General features: G+C 34.5%; 1 protein-coding gene across 2 annotated transcripts in view; it reads left to right on the top strand.

Annotated features, from left to right (window-relative positions):
- The window catches only part of hecw2b (HECT, C2 and WW domain containing E3 ubiquitin protein ligase 2b), a 57,003-nt gene extending 35,227 nt beyond the window's left edge, over nt 1–21,776 (top strand). For both annotated transcript variants that reach the window (XM_039648338.2, XM_089132538.1), the window contains exons 10-30: nt 2,808–3,111; nt 3,892–3,993; nt 4,160–4,310; nt 5,777–5,877; nt 5,999–6,123; nt 6,509–6,694; nt 7,757–7,891; nt 10,117–10,216; nt 10,375–10,471; nt 10,553–10,636; nt 11,901–12,010; nt 13,627–13,747; nt 13,825–13,938; nt 14,190–14,342; nt 14,504–14,602; nt 15,293–15,422; nt 15,505–15,651; nt 17,151–17,265; nt 17,491–17,576; nt 17,671–17,783; nt 19,227–21,776. In XM_039648338.2, the coding sequence (XP_039504272.2) occupies nt 2,808–3,111; nt 3,892–3,993; nt 4,160–4,310; nt 5,777–5,877; nt 5,999–6,123; nt 6,509–6,694; nt 7,757–7,891; nt 10,117–10,216; nt 10,375–10,471; nt 10,553–10,636; nt 11,901–12,010; nt 13,627–13,747; nt 13,825–13,938; nt 14,190–14,342; nt 14,504–14,602; nt 15,293–15,422; nt 15,505–15,651; nt 17,151–17,265; nt 17,491–17,576; nt 17,671–17,783; nt 19,227–19,338 (2,685 nt within the window). In that variant the 3' untranslated portion in view covers nt 19,339–21,776. The remainder of the gene's footprint in view (nt 1–2,807; nt 3,112–3,891; nt 3,994–4,159; nt 4,311–5,776; nt 5,878–5,998; nt 6,124–6,508; nt 6,695–7,756; nt 7,892–10,116; nt 10,217–10,374; nt 10,472–10,552; nt 10,637–11,900; nt 12,011–13,626; nt 13,748–13,824; nt 13,939–14,189; nt 14,343–14,503; nt 14,603–15,292; nt 15,423–15,504; nt 15,652–17,150; nt 17,266–17,490; nt 17,577–17,670; nt 17,784–19,226) is intronic.
- The last annotated feature ends 535 nt before the right edge of the window (nt 21,777–22,311 follow it).

Raw genomic sequence — 22,311 nt, 5'->3', positions numbered from 1 at the left:
AGCTTAATTATCCACACTTTAGGATACAGTATTAAAAAAATATATATTATATTCATGCAATCATGCACAAACTGAATTTGACTCTTTGACTTTAAGCACATTTTGGGACTATCTCAGAGGAAAGCTGAGATTTAGATACAGCAAGAGAGAAGAAATTGACATGCAAAAAAAGGAGAATGTGTATCACTATCTCTACAAGAACTTGTGCATTTTTATCACATAAATCTTATTTACACAAAGAAATTAACTTTCATCTATCAACTGCTAACTTTTGTAGCTCTTACCAAAATTCTATCTTTTAAAAGAAAAAGAGAGGAACTCTTAAAACACTGTCTTTTAAATGTCAATATACATGAAACCTCATTGCCTATAGATAATTAAGCTATAGCAATAGCAAAGGCCATAAACATAAAGTGAAATTGAAATTCAACCTCAACACAAAAACAGTATCAACAATGCTTCTATTCCCAAAATGTGAGGGTACTTTTTTCCACTTAAAATTAAAGTGCAGGGTTTGGAAACGTATGACTGAAGCTCTTATCTATACATAAAGTGCCACTGTAGTTAAATTAAAATATCATAACATGAAATCCAAAATGTTCCCACACACCGGACTTATACCATAGACTTATACGACGCTGGCGCATCCTCCAACTCCCTCATCTCTCCCACTTGCCATTTCTCCGCGTGCCGTGACCTGTAGGGCTCCATACTCCACTTTTACTGGCTTGTTTATTAACTTGAACCGGCGCTGCACAGAGCGATCGGTAATGACATCAAATACCGCGAAAGTGATGAATGCATACGGAGCCGACTCGCGCTAGATTGATGTTATTCACCGATCGCTCTGTGCAGCGCCGGTCCAAGTCGAAGTGTGTCGTTCATGAACGATTCGTTCATTTTGAACGAATCTTTAATATGACTCGGGACTATCGAGTTGTCTCAGGGAGTGATTCGTTCATCTTGTGTTACCCGCGCATGCGCATTGCGCAACATATGGATTCTGAATCTGTACTGGAAACAGAAATGATTAGTTCATCTCTCGAGTCTCGAGTCCGAGTCTTTCGTTCTTCCTGTCAGTCCCATTGAGCCTATGCTGTCAGACCACCGGAAAGAGGAATGATTAGTTCATTTGAGTCTTCGGGTTTGAGTCCTTCGTTCTTTAGTCACGTGAATTGTCACCGTATTGAATACCCAAATTCACAAACTTTTTACAAACTAATTCACAAACCTTTTACAAACAAGCACGTAGATGATGTATAATATAATAGTAGTTAATTAATGTACAATATATAATAAAACACACCACAGATGCATAATATAGAAAAGAGACGGACAGGGACAATAATAAGGAATAAGGAATAATGGACGTTAATGTTTATTGAACATTTGTATTTTAATGCCTATATAACACAATATTCAGACGCAGTCAATAATACGAATCTGTTGTATTTGATGCGAGACCCGTGGCCACGTGAGAAAAGAACGACGGACTCAAACCCGAAGACTCAAATGAACTAATCATTCCCCTTTCCGGTACTGAAAGCATAGACTTAATGGGACTGACGGGAAGAACGAAAGACTCGGACCCGCCGAACCCGAACTCGAGAGATGAACTAATCATTTCTCTTTCCGGTGCTGACAGCATAGACTCTATGGGACTGACAGGAAGAACGAAAGACTCGGACCCGGCCGAACCCGAACTCGAGAGATGAACTAATCTTTAATCTTTCCGGTCCTGCTATATCGCATGGCACGGCCAGCAGACAGCACAGATCAGAGTCAGACACTGACGAGTCAACAGCTAACGTCTCGAGACATGAGAGGAGGAGAACAAACCTGATAAATATGAAGTTGCAAAGCAAAGAACGTCTCGGATCAGGAGGTGAGGTGAACTATAACAGGGTCAGACTGCATAGCCTGAACTTTAGACCCAGCAACTAATTAATAGCTAACGTTACAGTTATTTCAGTTGCTTTTGGCTTTGGCTGCATTACCCTATTATGTTATTTTTACAAATGTAATTAAGATTTTCGTAAGTACTAGATGTATGGGATATTTAACATGACATTTTAATTATATAATTATGAAATGACCGAAATGAACGAAATGACTCGATAAAAGATTCGTTCATTTTACTGAACGAGACTCAAAGATCCGAATCAGTAAAATGATCCGAACTTCCCATCACTAAGTCGAACAAGTTTATGTCGCGCGAAAAGAAAACACACGTCACATACGGGCACGAGGTTACATTGCGCATGCGTCGAACCGTGAGACGCACACGCGCTCCGAACCGAGACAAGCGAATCGGGTGTTTTTTCATGTACCGTGCCACCCCTAATATATATATATATATATATATATATATATATATATATATATATATATATATATATATATATATATATATATTATTTGTAGTAATATATATATATATATATATATATATATATATATATATATATATTACTAAAAATAATACTAATAAAAATACATACAATATATAATATATATATATATATATATATATATATATATATATATATATATATATATATATTAATAATGTGTATTTTTATTAATATTATTTGTAGTAATATATATATATATATATATATATATATATATATATATATATATATAAATGATAAATAATATTTCATGGTATATACTTATTATAATTTTATGAATAATAGCAAAAAACAATAATAATTATAGTAATGAATTAATATAAATCATTTGCACAAATTAGTTTTTTATGTAGTCCTTCCTTTGTATCATTTTACCTAATCCATTTCTCACAGGATGAAGAAGGAGTTGCATTGAAGGCGGTCTCTAGGGATGAAGGATCCACAGAGGCTGCTCCAGTCACAGAGCCCTCAGCATCTGGCAGTAATGAAGCTGGTGAAGGGGGCGGAGCCACAGCAGAGCAGGGCAACTCCAGTGAGGCAGCCAATGAGGAGGAAGAAGATGCTGAAATCTGGCAGAGGAGGCAGAGTCTGCAAGCATCAGGGAACGCATCACAGGCTGAAGGGATGGAATTAACCAATGAAGCGAGGAGGCCAGCTGATGCAGAACAGGCTGCCACGGTAACAGATGGAGAGACAGGTAACTGTGCGACGATACATGTTATTTACAAAGTAAATCCGTATCAGGAAACTTTAATGAGAGAGCTGAGGTCAAACTTCCTTCAGGTTTCCCATCAGTTTTAACTTTTCTGCACATTAATAAAAAATAAAAAAAATCATAAATAATATTATTATGACTTAATGCATTTACATATTAAATATCAACTGTTAAGAACATGAATAATAATAACAATAATATATTTCATTATTATTAATAATAATTTAATATTAAATAGAATATCACATTTGTTGATAGGAATGATAATAATGATAACAATAGATTTAAAAAAATAAAATAAAAACAATAATTCATCATGTAAGTATTAAAGTATAATATATAAATATGAAGAAAATGAATAATATTGCAAATAATATTTTAAAAATGTAACATACTTTATCTGATTTTCATTTATTGTTGATTACATACAAATAATTATAAAATCATCATTTGTTATTATTAAAATAAAAATATTATTTAAATATTTAAACATTATATAGTAATCTTAAAATAATATTGATAATATTAAAATATAAAATAGAATAACACAACATCAATTATAAAAATATTAAATGAAAAATAAATATATACGTTTTTGAATTATTAAATATTTTATACAAAATATAATTAATTCATTTCCTTTTTGACTTTACAGATTAAATCTACTGCAGAACTATGTATAGTATATTGATGTTTTCATTGATTTATTTATTTATTTTTCTATTCACAATGCAACATTAATCTCATTTTGCCCTTTTGAAGGAGCCAGTGCTCAAGTGAACGGCCTTCAGCCAATGCGTTCTCTTCACTCAGCGCGTCAGGACATCAGCCGCTATCAGAGAGTGGACGAGCCTCTTCCACCAAGTGAGAGAATATGTTTGTCTTTGTGTGAGATTCACCCAACCACTGTCCAATGTAGTCATACTATAACAGGCATAACACAAAGCTCTTTTCAGTCCACGGAGACAGTGAAAAAATCCTTTGACTAACATTACACTTGCCAATGGTCATTATAACATGTGTGTTGTAGACTGGGAAGCCCGTATCGACAGCCACGGCAGGATTTTCTATGTGGATCATGTGAACAGAACCACCACCTGGCAGCGGCCCACTGCTCCAGCTGCACCTCAGATCCTACAGAGATCCAACTCCATTCAACAGATGGAGCAGCTTAACCGAAGGTCAGTCACACGTGCACGCTCTGTTCTCACCATCTATCAACATGCCATGAAATCAGCTGTGATTAGACTGAGTTCTGATAGTGTTTTGAGCACACAGTGACCTTAACTTCTGATATCTTGGGATTTATCCGAGTCCGAAATGCCATTTATTAATCCTCACAGCTCTTTAAAAATGTCACCCCCAGCTGCCTAATCTGTTCTGCCATTATCATGCTCTATCAAAACATCTCTCGTGCGTTGTCTCCCTCCTGTGATTTCCTTTATTGGTTTATTGGCATTCATTTTAATTGCAAAAGCAATTGTGCCATAGATGTGCGCAGCATCTAAAATTAAAAGATCGTCAAGCACAAAATGTCAGTAAAAACGGTAGTCAGGATGTTTTTTTTTTTACTCTTTGCGCCATCACATATGTGGAATATTCCCTTCATTACTACAAATAATGGAAAATACAGTTTTATGGCTTGCAATAAGTATTTATTTCATAATTCACAGGTATGGCACAAAGTAAAATAGTAAGTGCAAATCATGTAAACAAATAATATTACTAAATAAAATAAATGATTAATAATTTCAATTAATGCAGCATCATTCATTTGATTTGTTTACACCATTTTATTAAATTAATTAAATTAAATTAATAATCTAATATGCTGATTTTTTGCTCAAAGAAAAAATGTTTTTTCAATTGTGCTGCTTAATATTTTAATATTATATTGAAAAATGTTTATATCATATTGAAATATATAAATATACTGTATATATATATATATAATTTATTCAAAATAAAATTAAAAATAACGTTTATGATTCATGACTTGATACTTATTATTAAGTTAACAAATGCAATTATATTATAAGTAATTTATATATATATATATATATATATATATATATATATATATATATATATATATAAATTATGATTACTTAATATTAGGGGTGTCAAATGATTAATCGCGATTAATCGCATCCAAAATAAAAGTTTGTGTTTACATAATATATGTGGGTGCACTGTGTATAATTATTTTGTATATATATATATATATATAAATACATACACATGCTTGTATATTTAAGAAAAAAATATTATTTATATATAAAATATTTATATTTATATATAATATAAGTTATATATAAATATATATACAGTATATACATGAAAATATTTCTTAAAAATATACAAGCATGTGTGTGTATTTATATACTGTATATAAAATAATTAAAAACAGTGCACCCATATATATATATTATGTAAACACAAACTTTTATTTTGGATGCGTTTAATCGCGATTAATCGTTTGACAGTCCTACTTAATATTAATTATTATTTTTCATTTTTATTTATGTAAAACTGTGCAGAGTAAGCTAATGAATAACCAAAATATTATTTTATTATATTTATGAAGAATAAAGTATAATTTTCCTTGTACAAAATTATTAATGAGAAATATGCCATATTTGTTCAGGTATCAGAGTATTCGTAGGACAATAACCAATGAGAGGACAGACGAACAGGCTGCAGAGATGCCTTCAGACGACACTGATCTTCTGCATCACTCCATACCTGGTACTCTCTCACAATAGAAATGCCCTGCTCGTACAGCATATGAGTCTCGTTGTAGAATAGAGGGAGAAAAAAAGATCTTTTGTTTTAACCCAACAGACATATAAGCTGTCCTCTGTTTCAGAGTACCGTCGGGACGGTGTGGTCGGGCCCACTAGCTCTCGCTCCCGGTTGTCTCTGCTGCTTCAATCCCCCAGCGCCAAGTTTCTCACCAGCCCAGATTTCTTCACCGTACTGCATTCCAACCCTGTAAGTCTCCAAACACATTAAATATTCACACTTTTTTTACCCACAGGTATGGATGTCATGGTGAGAACATTTTCACACCGGTATATAAACTTGCTTAAACCAGTAAAAAAACATTCGCATTTTACCAGACAAAATATTTGTCAATGACGCTCTATTGCATACCAAATCCTCCACCATCATCTTGTCAGTCAATTCTTTTTATTCTCGTCACATAATTAGCGAAATCTTGTTCAGAATCGTGACAATGATGCCATAAAAACAAGTGTGTTTCACTAACCAGTCATCTGGTTTTGTCATTTATTTTGGGAAATGCTGTGTTGTAAAAGTTTAGCGTTGCTTAAACACGGTATGAAACTCTCTTGACTGTTTGCCTTTCCTTTCTCAGAGTGCCTACCGCATGTTTACAAGTAACACATGTCTAAAACACATGATCAGCAAAGTGCGACGGGACACGCACCACTTTGAGCGCTACCAGCACAATCGAGACCTGGTTGCCTTCCTCAACATGTTCGCCAACAAACAGCTGGATCTTCCGCGAGGCTGGGAAATGAAACACGACCACACGGGAAAGGTCTGGAAACATCTCTTCTGTGTTCTGTGTTCACGTTCTGGATATCACTCTAATTTTCTTCCTCCTGCTTTTAACTTTAATTTCTAAATAAAATAAAATATGGACAAAAATTATAATCTCTCTCTATGTACCATTCAAAAGTGTGGAATAATTAAAAGGTTGCTGATAGCAAATGCTCACCAAGGATGAATGTATTTGATTAAACAATATAGTAGAAACAGTAATATTTTGAAATATTATATCTATTGAATTAATTTATAATTATAATATTAAAATATTATTAATATCAGCATCATTACTCCAGTCTTCAGTGTCACCGTGTCAAAATCATTCTAATATGCTGATTTGATGCTCAAGAAACATTTTTTAATAGAAATCTTTTATAACATAACATTATAAATATATTTACTGTCACTTTTAATCAATTTAATGTATTTAATACTAAATAAAATAAATCAATAAATAAAAAGTATATATATATATATATATATATATGTGTGTGTGTGTGTGTGTGTGTATCATTTAGTGTCCTTCTTTCTCTATTGGACTATTTTTTTACATTTAGTCCATTTATTTTTACATAAAAAAAGAGTTATATTTTGAATTATTTTCAGCATATTTACTAATATGTACTAATACAAGTCCCTGAGCAAGACACTTAACCCCTAGTTGCTCCAGAGGCGTGCAACCTCTGACATATATAGCAATTGTAATTCGCTTTGGATAAAAGCGTCAGCTAAATGTAATTGTAATGTAAAATGTATCATAAGTGAATTCATATTTTACTCATCAGTGGCTTGTTGTCAATGACCTCTTATCAGGAAGTGCTTTACAGTAATATGCTTATAATGGAAGCTTAGCAGGAAAGCAGGTGGTATTGCAAATGAATGTTTAAAATATACTTTGAAAGTACAACCGTAACACTCACTGTAAATATTTCATGTGTTAGTGTTTTCATCTAAGTGCTTTAACATGAATATGAGCTTCACGTTTGTGCTTTTAAACCCTTCGGCCTACTTGTTTCTGCTGGCAAAGCTTGACATGATTATGTTTTTCCCTCAGCCTTTCTTCGTGGACCATAACTGCAGGGCCACCACCTTCATAGACCCACGCCTGCCCCTGCAGAGCGCTCGTCCCAGCATCCTCCTGGCCCACCGCCAGCACCTCAGCCGCCAGCGCAGCCACAGCGCAGGGGAGGTGAGCCTTTTCTAGTCAAGATCATTGCAAAACTCTGAATTAAATTCAACTTTAAGACTTTTGATTTGGGCAACTACACACAACACACTAGCCACCGCCTGGCGATTTTTGCAAAATGTAGTTCATATAAACTACTGTTCAAAGATTTGGGGTCAGTAAGCTGATTTGTTTTTGAAGGAATCAATGCATTAAATTGATTTTAAATCAACTGATTTCATATGAATTCATCATTGACACTAAATTTACACTCCTGTCCAAACGTTTAGGGTAAGATTTATATACTTTCTTTTTTTTTAAGAAAGTGAGTAGTATAAGTACGGATTTATATTTCAAATAAATGTTGTTCTTTAAGCTTTCTAGTCATTAAAAAATCCCCCAAAAAGTAAATATATCTCAGTTTCCACAAAAATATTTAGCAGCACAACTGTTTTCAACACTAATAATAAGATATGTTTCTTGAGCAGCAAATCAGCATATTAGAATGATTTCAGAAGGATCATGGGACAACAAAGACGAATGATACTAAAAATTCAGCTTTACCATCACAGATTAAATACATTTTAAAATACATTACAATAGAAAACACTTCACAATGTTACAGTTTGTACTGTATGTTTGATCAAGTAAATGCAGTCTTAGTGAGCATAAGCATAATAACTTTTGAATGGTAGTGTATCATGACAAAAGCCTTTATTTAAAGGGATACTCCACTTTTTTTTTGGAAATAGACTCAGTTTCTGGTCCCATTGACTTCCATAGTATATTTTTTTTCCTACTATGGAAGTCAATGAGACCCGAAACTGTCTGGTTACTGATATATTATTCTTCTAAATATCAGAAAATCGGCTGAATGGATTCAAAAACGGTAAAACTCTGGGGGAGTTGTAAAATGAGCCTATTTCCAAAAAAAGTGGAGTATCCCTTTAACTGATAATAAAATGCTAAGCATGTGACAGTAATCAGATATTCTAATGAAAATATCTTTAGTTTTATAGGATAAAATATTCTCAGCAGGTTTCTCATTAGGGAATCTGATCTTCTGTCACGTCGGGCCGTGTGGAGAACAGATCGCCCTCTCAGGCCTCTTTAGACATGCTTATTAATTTCACAGCATCGGCCTCCGCTGTGTCCCAGCATGCACCGTGTCATTTTCACATCAGTCCACCCACAATCCCTTGTGTGAGTGCGTTTGTCAGTGGACCATATGTGGATGCATGTAAACATATTGTGTCTAAATATTATTCCACTAATCGTTAAATCCTCTGTGTCTTCATAATATAAAATGCAAATGAGCTCACTTAATTAAAAAGTCCCTCTGCTTATATAAACACCTGGGGAATAAAGGCCAGGGAAAGTTTTACAATCCACTCAGCTTTAGCAAAAGAGCTGTCAGATCTTTAGTCACAGGGCCCTTAATGAAGCTTTCATCTTTAAAGAACACTCACTAGGGAGCACATATCCGGTGAATTATGCAAAAGCAACTGAAGCCTATTATATATATATATATATATATATATATATATATATATATATATATAAATATGTTGAAAAACGCTTTGCAAATAAAATTGACTTGACTGTGTGTGTGTGTGTATAATTCTTGTCAAACTGATTAATCATGATTAATCAAATCTAACATAAAAGTTTTTTTATATAATATGAGTGTGTATAAATTATACATATACACATTTAAATAAATATATATATATATACACTAGTGCCGTCAAACGATTAATCGCGATTAATCGCATCCAAAATAAAAGTTTTTGTTTACATAATATATGTGTGTAGTAGTGTGTTTAATTATTTTATATATATATATATATATTATATATATATAAATATAAATACACACATGCTTATATATATTTAAAAATTATTTTCATGTATATACTGTAAATAGATTTATATATAATTTATATTATATATAAATAAAAAATGCATGCATATATGTGTTATATATATTCAAAACAATTATACACAGTGTACCCACATATATTTTGTAAACACAAACTTTTTATTTTTGATGCGATTAATCGCGATTAATCGTTTGACAGCCCAAATATATATGTACACACACATATATTTTATAATAAACAAAAACATTTATGTTAGATGCTACAATATTAACATACAGTATTTCTGCAGTAAACTAATGTTTTCTTGTGGGACGTCCTGTGGATGTGAGGATGTAGTGGTCTTTTCCTATTTTGTTTTTGTTGCAGGTGGGCGATGACCCACGGCATGCTGGACCCGCTGTACTGCCACGCCCCCCCAACACCTTTTCAGCCAATCGCAACCAGTGTCCAGATGTCGTTCCTGTCGGTGAGCCGGTTTAAGCTAAGCTTCATCAGGAACTTTTTAGACCGAACTAGATTTTTTCATCTTGTTAAATCCTTCATAAAGCATGTTTTATCAAAATGTGGAGTTTTGAAGGATCTTTATTTGACATTTCACCAATTGCTTTGCTCTTCTCTTTATAGCCTACAATGATAAAATAGTGGCATTTTTGCGGCAGCCGAACGTATATGAGATCCTTCAGGAGAGGCAGCCTGAGCTCATTAGGAATCACTCACTCAGGTGAGACTCAAAGAAATATTACAAATCAAACCTCAGTTCTGAGCTATTGGTTATGAAAATGTTGACATTTCTAATCCACAGGGAGAAGGTGCAGTTTATTCGCAATGAGGGAGCTTCGGGTTTAGCGCGCCTCTCCAGCGATGCAGACTTGGTGATTTTACTCAGGTACTCTGTGAATTTACCCTGCAAAAATGGATGTAAGAAAATATGAAATAATACGTTTTGTTAGGTTTAACCAAATTTGCACATTTCTAAGGCCTTATCAACATAATCAAAACTTTTCTAAGAAACCTGTTCTACACAATCTACTATATGTGTTTTGTCATCTGATTATACTTTTTAACACATTTAACATTTTTATGTAATTGTAAAAACGAGGCGGCACGGTGGCTCAACTTTTATATTTTTGGCAAAATTTCAAGATGACCCCTTAAAAAGCAACTTTAGTTGATCCATTTAGTTTAGTTTATCCTTACTTTTGTTTAATTTTATAGAAAAATCATGTTAAAATGTTCCATTAGGCTTTTGTGAAATGTTTATTTCAGGGTTCTCATGGGTCCTTGAAGTCCTTGAAGGTTTGTGAATCAGAATTTATATTTAAGAAAAAAATATTATTTATATATGAAATATTTATATTTATATATAATATAAATTATACATAAATCTATATACAGTATATACATGAACATATTTCTTAAATATATACAAGCATGTGTGTGTATTTATATATATATAAAATAATTATACACAGTGCACCCACATATATTAAGGAAATACAAACTTTTATTTTGGATGCGATTAATCACGATTAATCATTTGACAGCCCTAATGCTTATACATACTTATACTTATAGTTGCATCATTATTATATTGCATTACATTATATGTTTTGATCTTTGATCAAAAACCAAGCATTTAAACATAATTTTACTTAGTCATATGATGATTTTTATATACATTTCATGTAAATGTATAAGATCTCATTGATTTATTTACATTACAGGCTTTCAGCATGTTATCTTTTTGGCTATTTGAATATCAACAGCTGCACCAAATTTCATATCTTTCTCTGTTTGTGCCTCTGAATAAAACGTTACCCCTCAAAATATTCCTGGAAAATATATAAAGCTCCATATTCTCCTATATCATACTAAATGAGCCATAAAACCCTGATGTATCAAACATCATACCACACAAAAAAAAACACATGAGATTTGGACTAAATGTTTAATAAACTGTTCTATTATTTCATATGTCAAGGGTTAAGCTCAAAACTAAACTGAAATTCACAATACGTTCTTGAAAAAAAAAAAATCATTAAATGAGTAATTGATATGTTATGCAATTTGGCTTCTCAGGCAAATGTATCTAAGAAATCTTGAGTTTGCCTTCAAACACAAACAATCTTTGTCTCTTTTTCTCGCTGCAGCTTGTTTGAAGAGGAAGTGATGTCGTATGTGCCACCTCATGCCTTACTGCACCCCAGCTACTGTCAATCACCTCGAGGGTCTCCGGTCTCCTCCCCTCAGAACTCTCCTGGTCAGTTCCTCACACTCTCATATTATTAATACTATTACAATATTAAAAAAAAAAATTGATTTGATGGTCTAGCCATCCTTCCACAGCATTGCTTTGGTTTGGTTGTAGAGCTTGACTTCAGTCGACCAGTTTTCCTGGGTATTTTTTGAGTTGGCTGCCAAATCCATCAAATCCGCTATTTGGGATTTGGTGTGTGGTTGGAGTCTAGGGTTTTTGGATAATCCCTACAGGCTGCTTTTAAACCGTGATACTGACACTCTGATTTTCACAACTCTGTTTGGAGTGTGGCGGACATCACGGTGCCAGAGGGAATCATGCTCTAACAAACCCTGATCTGTCTTTAGTCACCGCTGACACTCAAGGATTACACTGTCCGCTGGTTACAGGTTCTGGGATAGATAGTGCTTTTTCTGCTCGCTTGCAAACCATTCTGATTCCTTTTTACCCTTTAAAATCTCCATCCATCCATCCTCTCCGTTTATCTATCTATTCATCCATCCATCCATCCATCCAGTCTGTCTGTCTGACCCTCCACCAATCCATCCATCCATCCATCCATCCATCAATCCAGTCTGTCTGTCTGACCATCTGTCCATCCATCCATCCATCCATCCATCCATCCATCCATCCTCCCATCCATCCATCCATCCATCCTCCTATTCATCCATCCATCCATCCATCCATCCATCCATCCATCAATCCAGTCTGTCTGTCTGACCATCTGTCCATTCATCCATCCATCCGTCCATCCATCCATCCATCCATCCATCCATCCATCCATCCATCCATCCATCCATCCTTCCATCCATCCTCCCATCCATCCATCCATCCATCCATCCATCCTTCCTCCTATTCATCCATCCATCCATCCATCCTCCCATCCATCCATCCATCCATCCTTCCTCCTATTCATCCATCCATCCATCCATCCATCCATCCATTCGTCCATTTGTCCATCCTCTCCGTCTATGTATCTATTCATCCATCCATCCTCCTGTTCATCCTCCCATCCATCCATCCATCCATCCAGTCTGTCTGACCATCCATCCATCCATCCTCCTGTTCATCCTCCCATCCATCCATCCATCCATCCATCCATCCATCCATCCATCCATCCATCCATCCATCCATCCATCCTCCTGTTCATACTCCCATCCATTCATCCATCCATCCTCCTGTTCATCCTCCCATCCATCCACCCATCCAGTCTGTCTGACCATCCATCCATCCATCCTCCTGTTCATCATCCCATCCATCCAGTCTGTCTGTCTGACCGTCCATCCATCCATCTATCCATCCATCTGTTTGACCGTCCATCCATTCATCCATTCATCCTCCCATCCATCCATCCAGTCTGTCTATCTGACCATCCATCCATCCGTCCATCCTTCCGTCCATCCATCCATCCATCCATCCATCCATCCATATGGAGATCTCAGTTATAATAAGTCTCATTTGTAAAGAGCCATTACATGTGACTAATAATGCCTGAATTGTTCCATATAATCTATACATTTTATACACATTTATCTATGTTGGATAAAAGCTGATTTTGGTTCTTGTCAGAGTCGCTTTTCTCAGCAAACTCTCTTGTAACTATGACCTCTTCCTCTCAGGTACACAACGAGCCAACGCTCGGGCCCCTGCGCCGTACAAACGGGACTTTGAAGCCAAACTTCGGAATTTCTATCGCAAATTGGAGACTAAAGGCTACGGACAGGGTCCAGGCAAAGTCAAGTGAGCATCTGTAGGGTACCCCGAGGACTTGATTTATAACACATTCTCACACTCATGCTAACATGCGCTTGTTTTAGGTTGATAATCCGCAGAGATCATCTACTGGAGGACGCCTTCAATCAGATCATGTGTTACTCCCGCAAAGATCTACAGAGAAGTAAACTTTACGTCAGCTTCGTTGGAGAAGAGGGGTCAGTGTTACCACTTTTTTTGAAAAGATAACCAGACTTTACATCATATGACATGTATTAATATATCATTGTCATTGTTAAAAATCTATTTGACCAAATAGTCTAATATACCACTGTATGATTTATTGAAGCAGAAGTTAAAGCCTGTTGTTGCACTGTATACACACATATGTATATATATATATATATATATATATATATATATATTCATTGATTCTCAACACGTTTGTTTATTTTTTGCTCCCGTTCAGACTGGACTACAGTGGCCCATCACGAGAGTTTTTCTTTCTGGTGTCACGGGAGCTTTTTAACCCATACTATGGCCTGTTTGAGTATTCAGCCAATGACACCTACACCGTCCAGATCAGCCCCATGTCTGCCTTCGTCGACAACCATCATGAGTGGTGAGTGCTCATTTTACTGTGTCATGGCACATGTGAAGCTTCAATGCACATCCAATATAAAACCAATATTTAGAATGTACTTGGCTCGATCTGTGCCTTCAAGATGACTTTTTTTTATCTTAGACTTAACTAACAGAAATATATCCCAATTCTGTTGTCAGGTTTCGGTTTAGTGGGCGTATTCTGGGTCTCGCTCTTATCCATCAATACCTGCTGGATGCCTTCTTCACGCGACCCTTCTACAAAGGCCTACTGCGAATGTGAGTGGCAAAGCCCATTTCTGATATGTTTTTAGGTAGAGATTTTAGTAAATTAATGTCTTTTTTTTTTGCTATAAATAACATGTTATTTGAATGTGATTTCACGAGTAATTGTAAATTAAAAAATACTAACAAAAAATAAAAAAATAAAAAATTGCCCTTCACAAATATATATATATATATTAATTATAATAATTTCCTATAAAATATTTCGCATCAAGGTTTGGCATAAAACTACTTGTATTCAAATATTTTTTATCAATATTGAAAAATATTTTATTAATAATTAATGTTGTTATATATATGAAGAGTTCAGATGCAAAAGCCTCTAAATGCCATTTGAAATTTTCTTCTTTAATGATGATTTTTATCAAACTTGTATATTTAAGTTCAGTAATTTCACTTAAATAACAATTAATAGGTAATTATCATTGCCATTAAAGTGAAATCACTGAACTTAAATATACAAGTTTGATAAAAATCATCATTAAAGAAGAAAATTTCAAATGGCATTTAGAGGCTTTTGCATCTGAACTCTTCATATATATATATATATATATATTATATATATATAGTAATGACAGGATTCAGGATAAATGTACTTGTGCTTGACCTAGTCTTATGATTACTTCTGTATGATTACATAGATCACGAGCATGATTTGATGTCTGTTGATACCTCTGTATGCAGTCCGTGTGATCTGAGTGATCTGGAGTATCTTGATGAGGAGTTTCATCAGAGTCTTCAGTGGATGAAGGACAATGACATAGAGGACATGCTGGACCTGACCTTCACCGTCAACGAGGAGGTGTTCGGACAGGTCAGTGTGTGACTATAAACTGTTGTTTGTGTGCACAACATCTCGCCATTGTCTCACAGAAGCATGTGTGTGTGTGTGTTAGATCACAGAGCGTGAGCTGAAGACTGGCGGTGCCAATATCCCTGTGTCAGAGAAGAATAAGAAGGAGTACATCGAGCGCATGGTGAAGTGGCGTATAGAGCGTGGTGTCGTCCAACAGACGGAGAGTCTCGTGCGAGGATTTTATGAGGTACTGAAATCGAATCAACGCTCCAGATGCTTTCCCTCACTGATCGTTATTTAAGAACAAGACATAAACATGCCACTTCTGCCTTGTAGAGTTGCCCTGAGATTTTCCAGAATGCGCTTTTATTGAATTTCTGTTTCATAGATGTGGGTTATTATACAATTTTGGTTGCAAATGCTTTCGCTCACTTAAATATAGCCGGAAGTCTTGCTAGTACATTTCGGTTCAGTAGTTTGGGGTCAGTAAAAAAATATTTTGTTTAAATAAATTCATACTTTTATTCAGCAAGGACGCATTAATTTGATCAAGTGTTACAGTGAAGACTTACATTGTTATAAAAAGCTGAAATTTTTGTATTCATAAAAAATCCTGAAAAAATATACAATGAATCCTGAAGGATCATGTGACACTGAAGACTGGAGGTAATGGTATGGTTTGGTAATGGGAGAAATTATATTTTAAGATATATTAAAATTAGGGCTGTGCAAAAATTAATTGCGATTAATCGCATCCAAAATAAAAGTCTGTGTTTACATAATATATTTGTGTGTGCTTATTTCATAAAATCACATTGTTTATTAATATTGTTTAATAATGTTAGATTTAAAAATGATAATCCTCCCTGATCCCTAAAAAAAAAAGATAATTAATATTAAATAAACTATTATATACTATTTTAATACAAGTAGCGTTACAACTACATTAAATCTCGATGCTAATGGTTATAGTCATGACCACATCACATCCACATATTATGCCATAATATCAATATAATATTAAAAACTTAATATTAATATAATATTAAAAGATTTTTAAATGGTCAAAATGTTAGCTTTTTTATTTATTTCTTCAGTTAGCCTGGTCATTATATGATTATAATGTCTGCTCCCATTATGAAAATCAACTTAAAAAACCAAGTACAGAAGCAAGCATGTTTTTCTCTGGAACTTTTAAAAGACTCTTCTTATATAGATTTTTCTCTCTTTATTCTAAAATTCATCAGTCGCTTTCGTTACCTTAAATTAGAACAAGTCGGCCAATGAGGAATGAAAATTTATTTTTAAAATCCTAAATTATTTAGTGTGTCCTTGAATGAAATGAGAAAGAAGATGAATTAATGAATATAGCTCAGTAGGTTTAATGTATGATTGATGAGTTTCATCTGTGAAACTGTGCACACCAAGAATAACTATAACACATCCTCATCAGATATCATTGTGTTTATTCTAAGTTTAGTCATAATAATGCTCCATCTCTTTAAGGCAGGATGGATTCTGATTGGCTGTCAACATTTTTATCATTTATCAATCATTCTGATAGTGATTCAAGCGATATTGCTTCACTGTGCGGTTATCATTATAGTTCTATAGTCATAGATTCTGTTATTCTTTTATATTTAGAAGGATTTTTAGAAGTATTTAGACCCAATGACAGTGTTTCAGAAGAACGTATGTGATAAAGCAGGTGTGTTCTGACCTGTATGACGGATGTGTTTGCTGCAGGTTGTGGATGCGCGGCTGGTGTCGGTGTTCGACGCGCGCGAGCTGGAGCTGGTGATCGCAGGAACTGCAGAGATTGATCTGGGAGACTGGAGGAACAACACCGAGTACAGAGGAGGTAACAACAGGCTGACAGGTTCACTACAGCAGTAATATATGATTACTACATTTATGATATTACCAGTGTCTAAACCTGTGGTAAAACATAGGCAGATCATGCTATCAAGATGTGAAGTTTCTGATTTATGGGTGACATTTTATCCGCATGGGTAGACTGTGGGCTTTCATCCACACTGGTCACATTTTGAGTTTATTGGAACAAGTTTATTGGGTTTTCCTCCAGGTTACCATGACAACCACATCGTGATTCGCTGGTTCTGGGCGGCAGTGGAGCGATTCAACAATGAGCAGAGACTCAGACTGCTCCAGGTGAGTGTTGAAAGAGAAATGCGAGCTCTTTTTATAAAACGGTGTACAATTGTGTGTACTCAGTCCCGTGGCTGAAATGTCTCTGTTGTCTCAGTTCGTGACCGGGACGTCCAGTATCCCGTACGAAGGCTTTGCCTCCCTTAGGGGCAGCAACGGACCGCGACGCTTCTGTGTAGAGAAATGGGGGAAAATCACGTCTCTGCCCAGGTGATGTTTCTTTCTTTCACACAAGATCCTGTATATTCAATTCAATTCAATTAAAATGTGTAGGGCTGTGAAACGATTAATCGCATACAAAAATAAAAAGTTTGTGTTTACATAATATATGTGGGTGCACTGTGTATAATTATTTTGTATAAATATAAATACACACACATGCATGCATGTATATTTAAGAAAAAAATATTATTTATATATAAAATATTTATATACAATATAAATTATATATAAATCTATATACAGTATATACATGAAAATATTTCTTACAAGCATGTGTGTGTATTTATATACACACACAGTGCACCCGCATATATTATGTAAACACAAACTTTTATTTTGGATGCGATTAATCGCAATTAATCGTTTGACAGCCCTAAAAAAATTTTTGTATAGCGCTTTTTACAATACATATTGTTTCAAAGCAGTTTTAAAGAAAGTGCATTTCAGAAATGTACATGGAAAAATACATTTAGTTAATCATGTAATAATTATATGAAGGTTTGAAATGCATTTCAAGACCCCATGAAATCATATCTAGTCCGTCTGTCAGATTAAAGGTCTTTAATGAGTTAAAGTCTATAAACTCATTAAACTTCACTAAATTAATTTGTTTAACTTCAGTCATCATTGTAATGCATTTCGTTATATATTATGCCCACTATAAAAAATAAAATAAATATATTTATTTTACTAAGATATATTTAGAGTAGTCTTTTTTTTTTAAATATAGCGTTTTATACATGTATAATAAAATATAATCAATAAAGATTTTTTAAAAAATATTTTTGAAAGAAGTCTCTTATGCTAACCAAGGCAGCATTTATTTAATAAAAAATAAACAATAATATTGTAAAATATTGTTATGATTTAAAATGACTACTTTCTATTTGAATACATCTTAAAATGTAATTTATTCCTGTGATGTAAAAATGAATTTTCAGCATCATTACTCCAGTCTTCAGTGTCACATGATCCTTCAGAAATCATTCTAATATGCTGATCACTGAACAAAATCTTTGTATTTAAAAAAAAAAAAAAAACAATAAATAAAAGCCTGATGTGTCCAATGTTATATATTAAAACTCAAAACAAATTATTAAGCTTCTACTAAAATTAAATATAAATATTACTGTAAATATTTTTTTGTTAAATTCGTACATTAATAGCCAATTCAAAGCAGAAAAGTAGGTTAGAATTGTTTTACAGTGTACAATTTACAACAATCTACCCAGATAAATCAAAGTTAGTGGATGAAGTCCAATACTGGCACATTTGTAAAAAAAAAAAATCTTTTTTTTTTTTTTTGCCACAGATGTCATTGCTAATGTGATCCACAAGATGGCACAATCTGGCAATTCATAATACAGTCACTTAAAAATTGTGTGGATGGAAATGTATATGGTGAGAAAATGTCTTTACTTGTCTTTGTAGGGCTCACACATGTTTCAATCGTCTGGATCTCCCCCCGTATCCCTCCTTCTCCATGCTGTACGAGAAGATGCTGACGGCAGTGGAGGAGACCAGCACTTTCGGTTTGGAGTGAATGTTGACCTTTGCACTTTGAGCTGATCAAATCCATTTCCTCAACGCGTCTAGAACAGCAAAGGAAGAAACCAGAAGCACTTAGACGTATATTTTGTACACCGCATCTCTTAAACATACTTCCTCGGAAATGAGCCGAACAGAAAACAATCAATCACGTGTTCTCTGAATGTTTCTCAGACGCAAACGCGACTTTTTTCTTCTTCATCTGTTGGCTCTGGATGCATTGAGGAGGACGTGACCAGACAAAACGCAAAGCTGAGTTACTTCCTAACGGATTAAAATGAAAACAAACCCAAAGGACTTTGATATTCTCACTCTTTTTATCTGTAAAAAGACTTTCTACGAAGCATCAAAATGCAGCGTAAATGAACAAATATTGTCGTGTGCTTTTTCAGACGTCTCAGATCACGCACGACAGCGCCGCCTCGTATATTGAATCGAAATGTTTTTTTGTCATATTTATACACGAGTCAGTCTCATATGTTTTCTGTCCAGAATTTGGTTGTGCATATACTCTCACACGCGGCGTTTTTCAAAGGGCATGTCACACTAAAGTGCACTATCAGACGCACTACATCGTCATGAATGTGAGCACTATGTGCAAATGATAAAAAATGAACAATAGAAGATGATTTTATGACCTTCTAGTCCAACTCTGGCCTTTCTGTTGTCCTCAGATTTTGAAAGAGAGAGAATGGTCACATATACCCACGAAATAAGTCGACGTGAAATTAAAACGGACCCTATTTGCATTGTGATCCGTATTTCCATATCCTCATATAGAGGACTTGAATGTCTTTCTTAAATGTTTTCCCCCCCTTTTTTTACTCTGTTCTCAAGTGTGACCGTGTTTTCTTGTATGATTTGAAGATGGATTATCGAGCCCACAAAAAACCCATATCAATACATTCCAGACCTTTCCGTTCGCGTTAACTCAACCCAGCCTTTTATGAAACACTGCCGTGGCTGAGGAACGCTGGATTGTACTCTAGTTCTGAATGTTTTGTAATCTGAATTTTGTGTGAGGAATTAATATCGCTTCCAGGGAAAACTAATGCCATGAGGTCCATCACATTTTGGAATGGCAACCCGAAGAAAAATACAAGCATATCCTCTTTGTCGACTCTATTTTGGCTGGCTAGGTCATTAATACAAACCAGATAGACCTTTGTTCTTTGTATTAAGGCTTTTGCAGTGCCGTGCTGATATTTGTGCTGAATGTACCAAAGGTTTAGGGCTGCTGTAGACTGTCCCAACCACTCTTTTGTCCATGTTTTATTTGATTTAAAAAAAAAAAAGATAAAATGTATTTAAAATAATATTAAAAGGCATATCTTTTTAATCACCCAATTTTTCCTCCTAATTTAACTTTTTAGATAGAGTAGTTTTTTTTACAATGCTGTTTTACACTGGCTGTTTAAAACGAGTTATAAGCACATTTATGCTTTTTGTTGTTGTATGAAGAGGAAAATGCATTGCTGATTTGTCTAATATGTATGAAAAGATTAAAAGAGTAGTTCACTTTTTAAAAAAACGTGCTGATAATTTACTCACCCCCTTGTCATCCAAGATGTCCATGTCTTTCTTTCTTCAGTCGAAAAGAAATTAAGGTTTTTAATGAAAACATTACAGGATTTTTCTCCATATAATGCTCGCCTTGCTCTGTTCTGTGATGCGCGTTCGTTACTCTTCTGTTCGAACTCGTTCATCAAAATGAACGAATCTTTTTTCGTGTCAATTGGTTCATTCAACGAACTTGTCTTTTGGACCTTGAACCGTTTGGTTCCCATTGAAGTCCATTATATGGAGAAAATCCTGGAATGTTTCCATCAAAATCCTTAATTTCTTTTCTACTGAAGAAAGAAAGACATGGACATCTTGGATGACATGGGGGTGAGTAAATTATCAGCAAAAGTTTTTAAAAAGTGAACTACTCCGTCTATCAGATATTAGTAAACAGCAGATGCTTTCCAGATGAAGTGATCTTTAACAGACGTACGGGAACTCCTCCGTCACACACACAAACAAAGATCTGCTGTGAGGAGAAACGGTTCTGATGCCTGTAATGAACTGTGATGGGAAACATAGATAGATCATATGATTAGGGTAGCACGTCTTTGGTCCGATTTCACACATTTATGAATCGCATTAACAGAGCAATCACAGCAGAGTTTGTTTTAATTCAACCAAGTGTGAACACTCTCTAAACGTACCCTGTCTTTCTAAAGCCCAGACGCTTCCGACTGAGATCTGCTGGTGTTCATTACAAGAAAGCTGCTGCTTCTTTTGACTTTCTGCACAACTTCAATTTCGCACCGTTCACGGGCTCTGAAATTGGTGACTGTTGATTGGATAACAGCTTTCAGAGCTCCACATGGGTTTTTCTGTTTTGTTTCAGCAAAGATGATTGTATAAAGCTGTTCGTCTCACGGAAAATGACTCCGAGTCTTCATTTTGTGTTTTTGTTGCTTTGCATTTTGAGTTTTTGATTGCATGTTTAGTAAAGGTTTCAGTAAAATGCAGTCATTTTAGTCAAACTGAAACCAAAGTATGAACCATATAAAAATGTTATGCATTTTATTTACATGAATTTTATTTTATTTATTTATTTGGAAAATCCCGTCAGCCGTTTCCTAGCTATGATAACATTTCTATGTAAGGCAAAACAGTGACAGTGTGGAAAAAAAAACGCCTAACTTACTTCACTATATTTCTATTAAATCCTAATATAATTATGACAAATTATATATCGTTGGAAAGGTCTAAGACTTCTGTTTTGTGTTACAAATTATTTAGGAAGAGTAATTGATGAATTTATGACAAGAGTGCACCTCAAAAAAATCTGCATCATAACTGGAGGTCTGATCTTTGTCACAAAAAGTCGATGCACCCACTTTTAATCATTGAAACTTCTGTTTTTATTCTAAAAGTTCATTATAAAACATATAATGTAGTATTTTTCACTAAAAAA

Source organism: Pimephales promelas, chromosome 6 (genome assembly GCF_988280905.1).
Source record: "Pimephales promelas chromosome 6, fPimPro1.hap1.1, whole genome shotgun sequence".
NCBI lineage: Eukaryota > Metazoa > Chordata > Actinopteri > Cypriniformes > Leuciscidae > Pimephales > Pimephales promelas.
The sequence above is the reverse complement of the archived record's forward strand: the minus strand, read 5'-3'. Positions and strand labels throughout refer to the sequence as shown.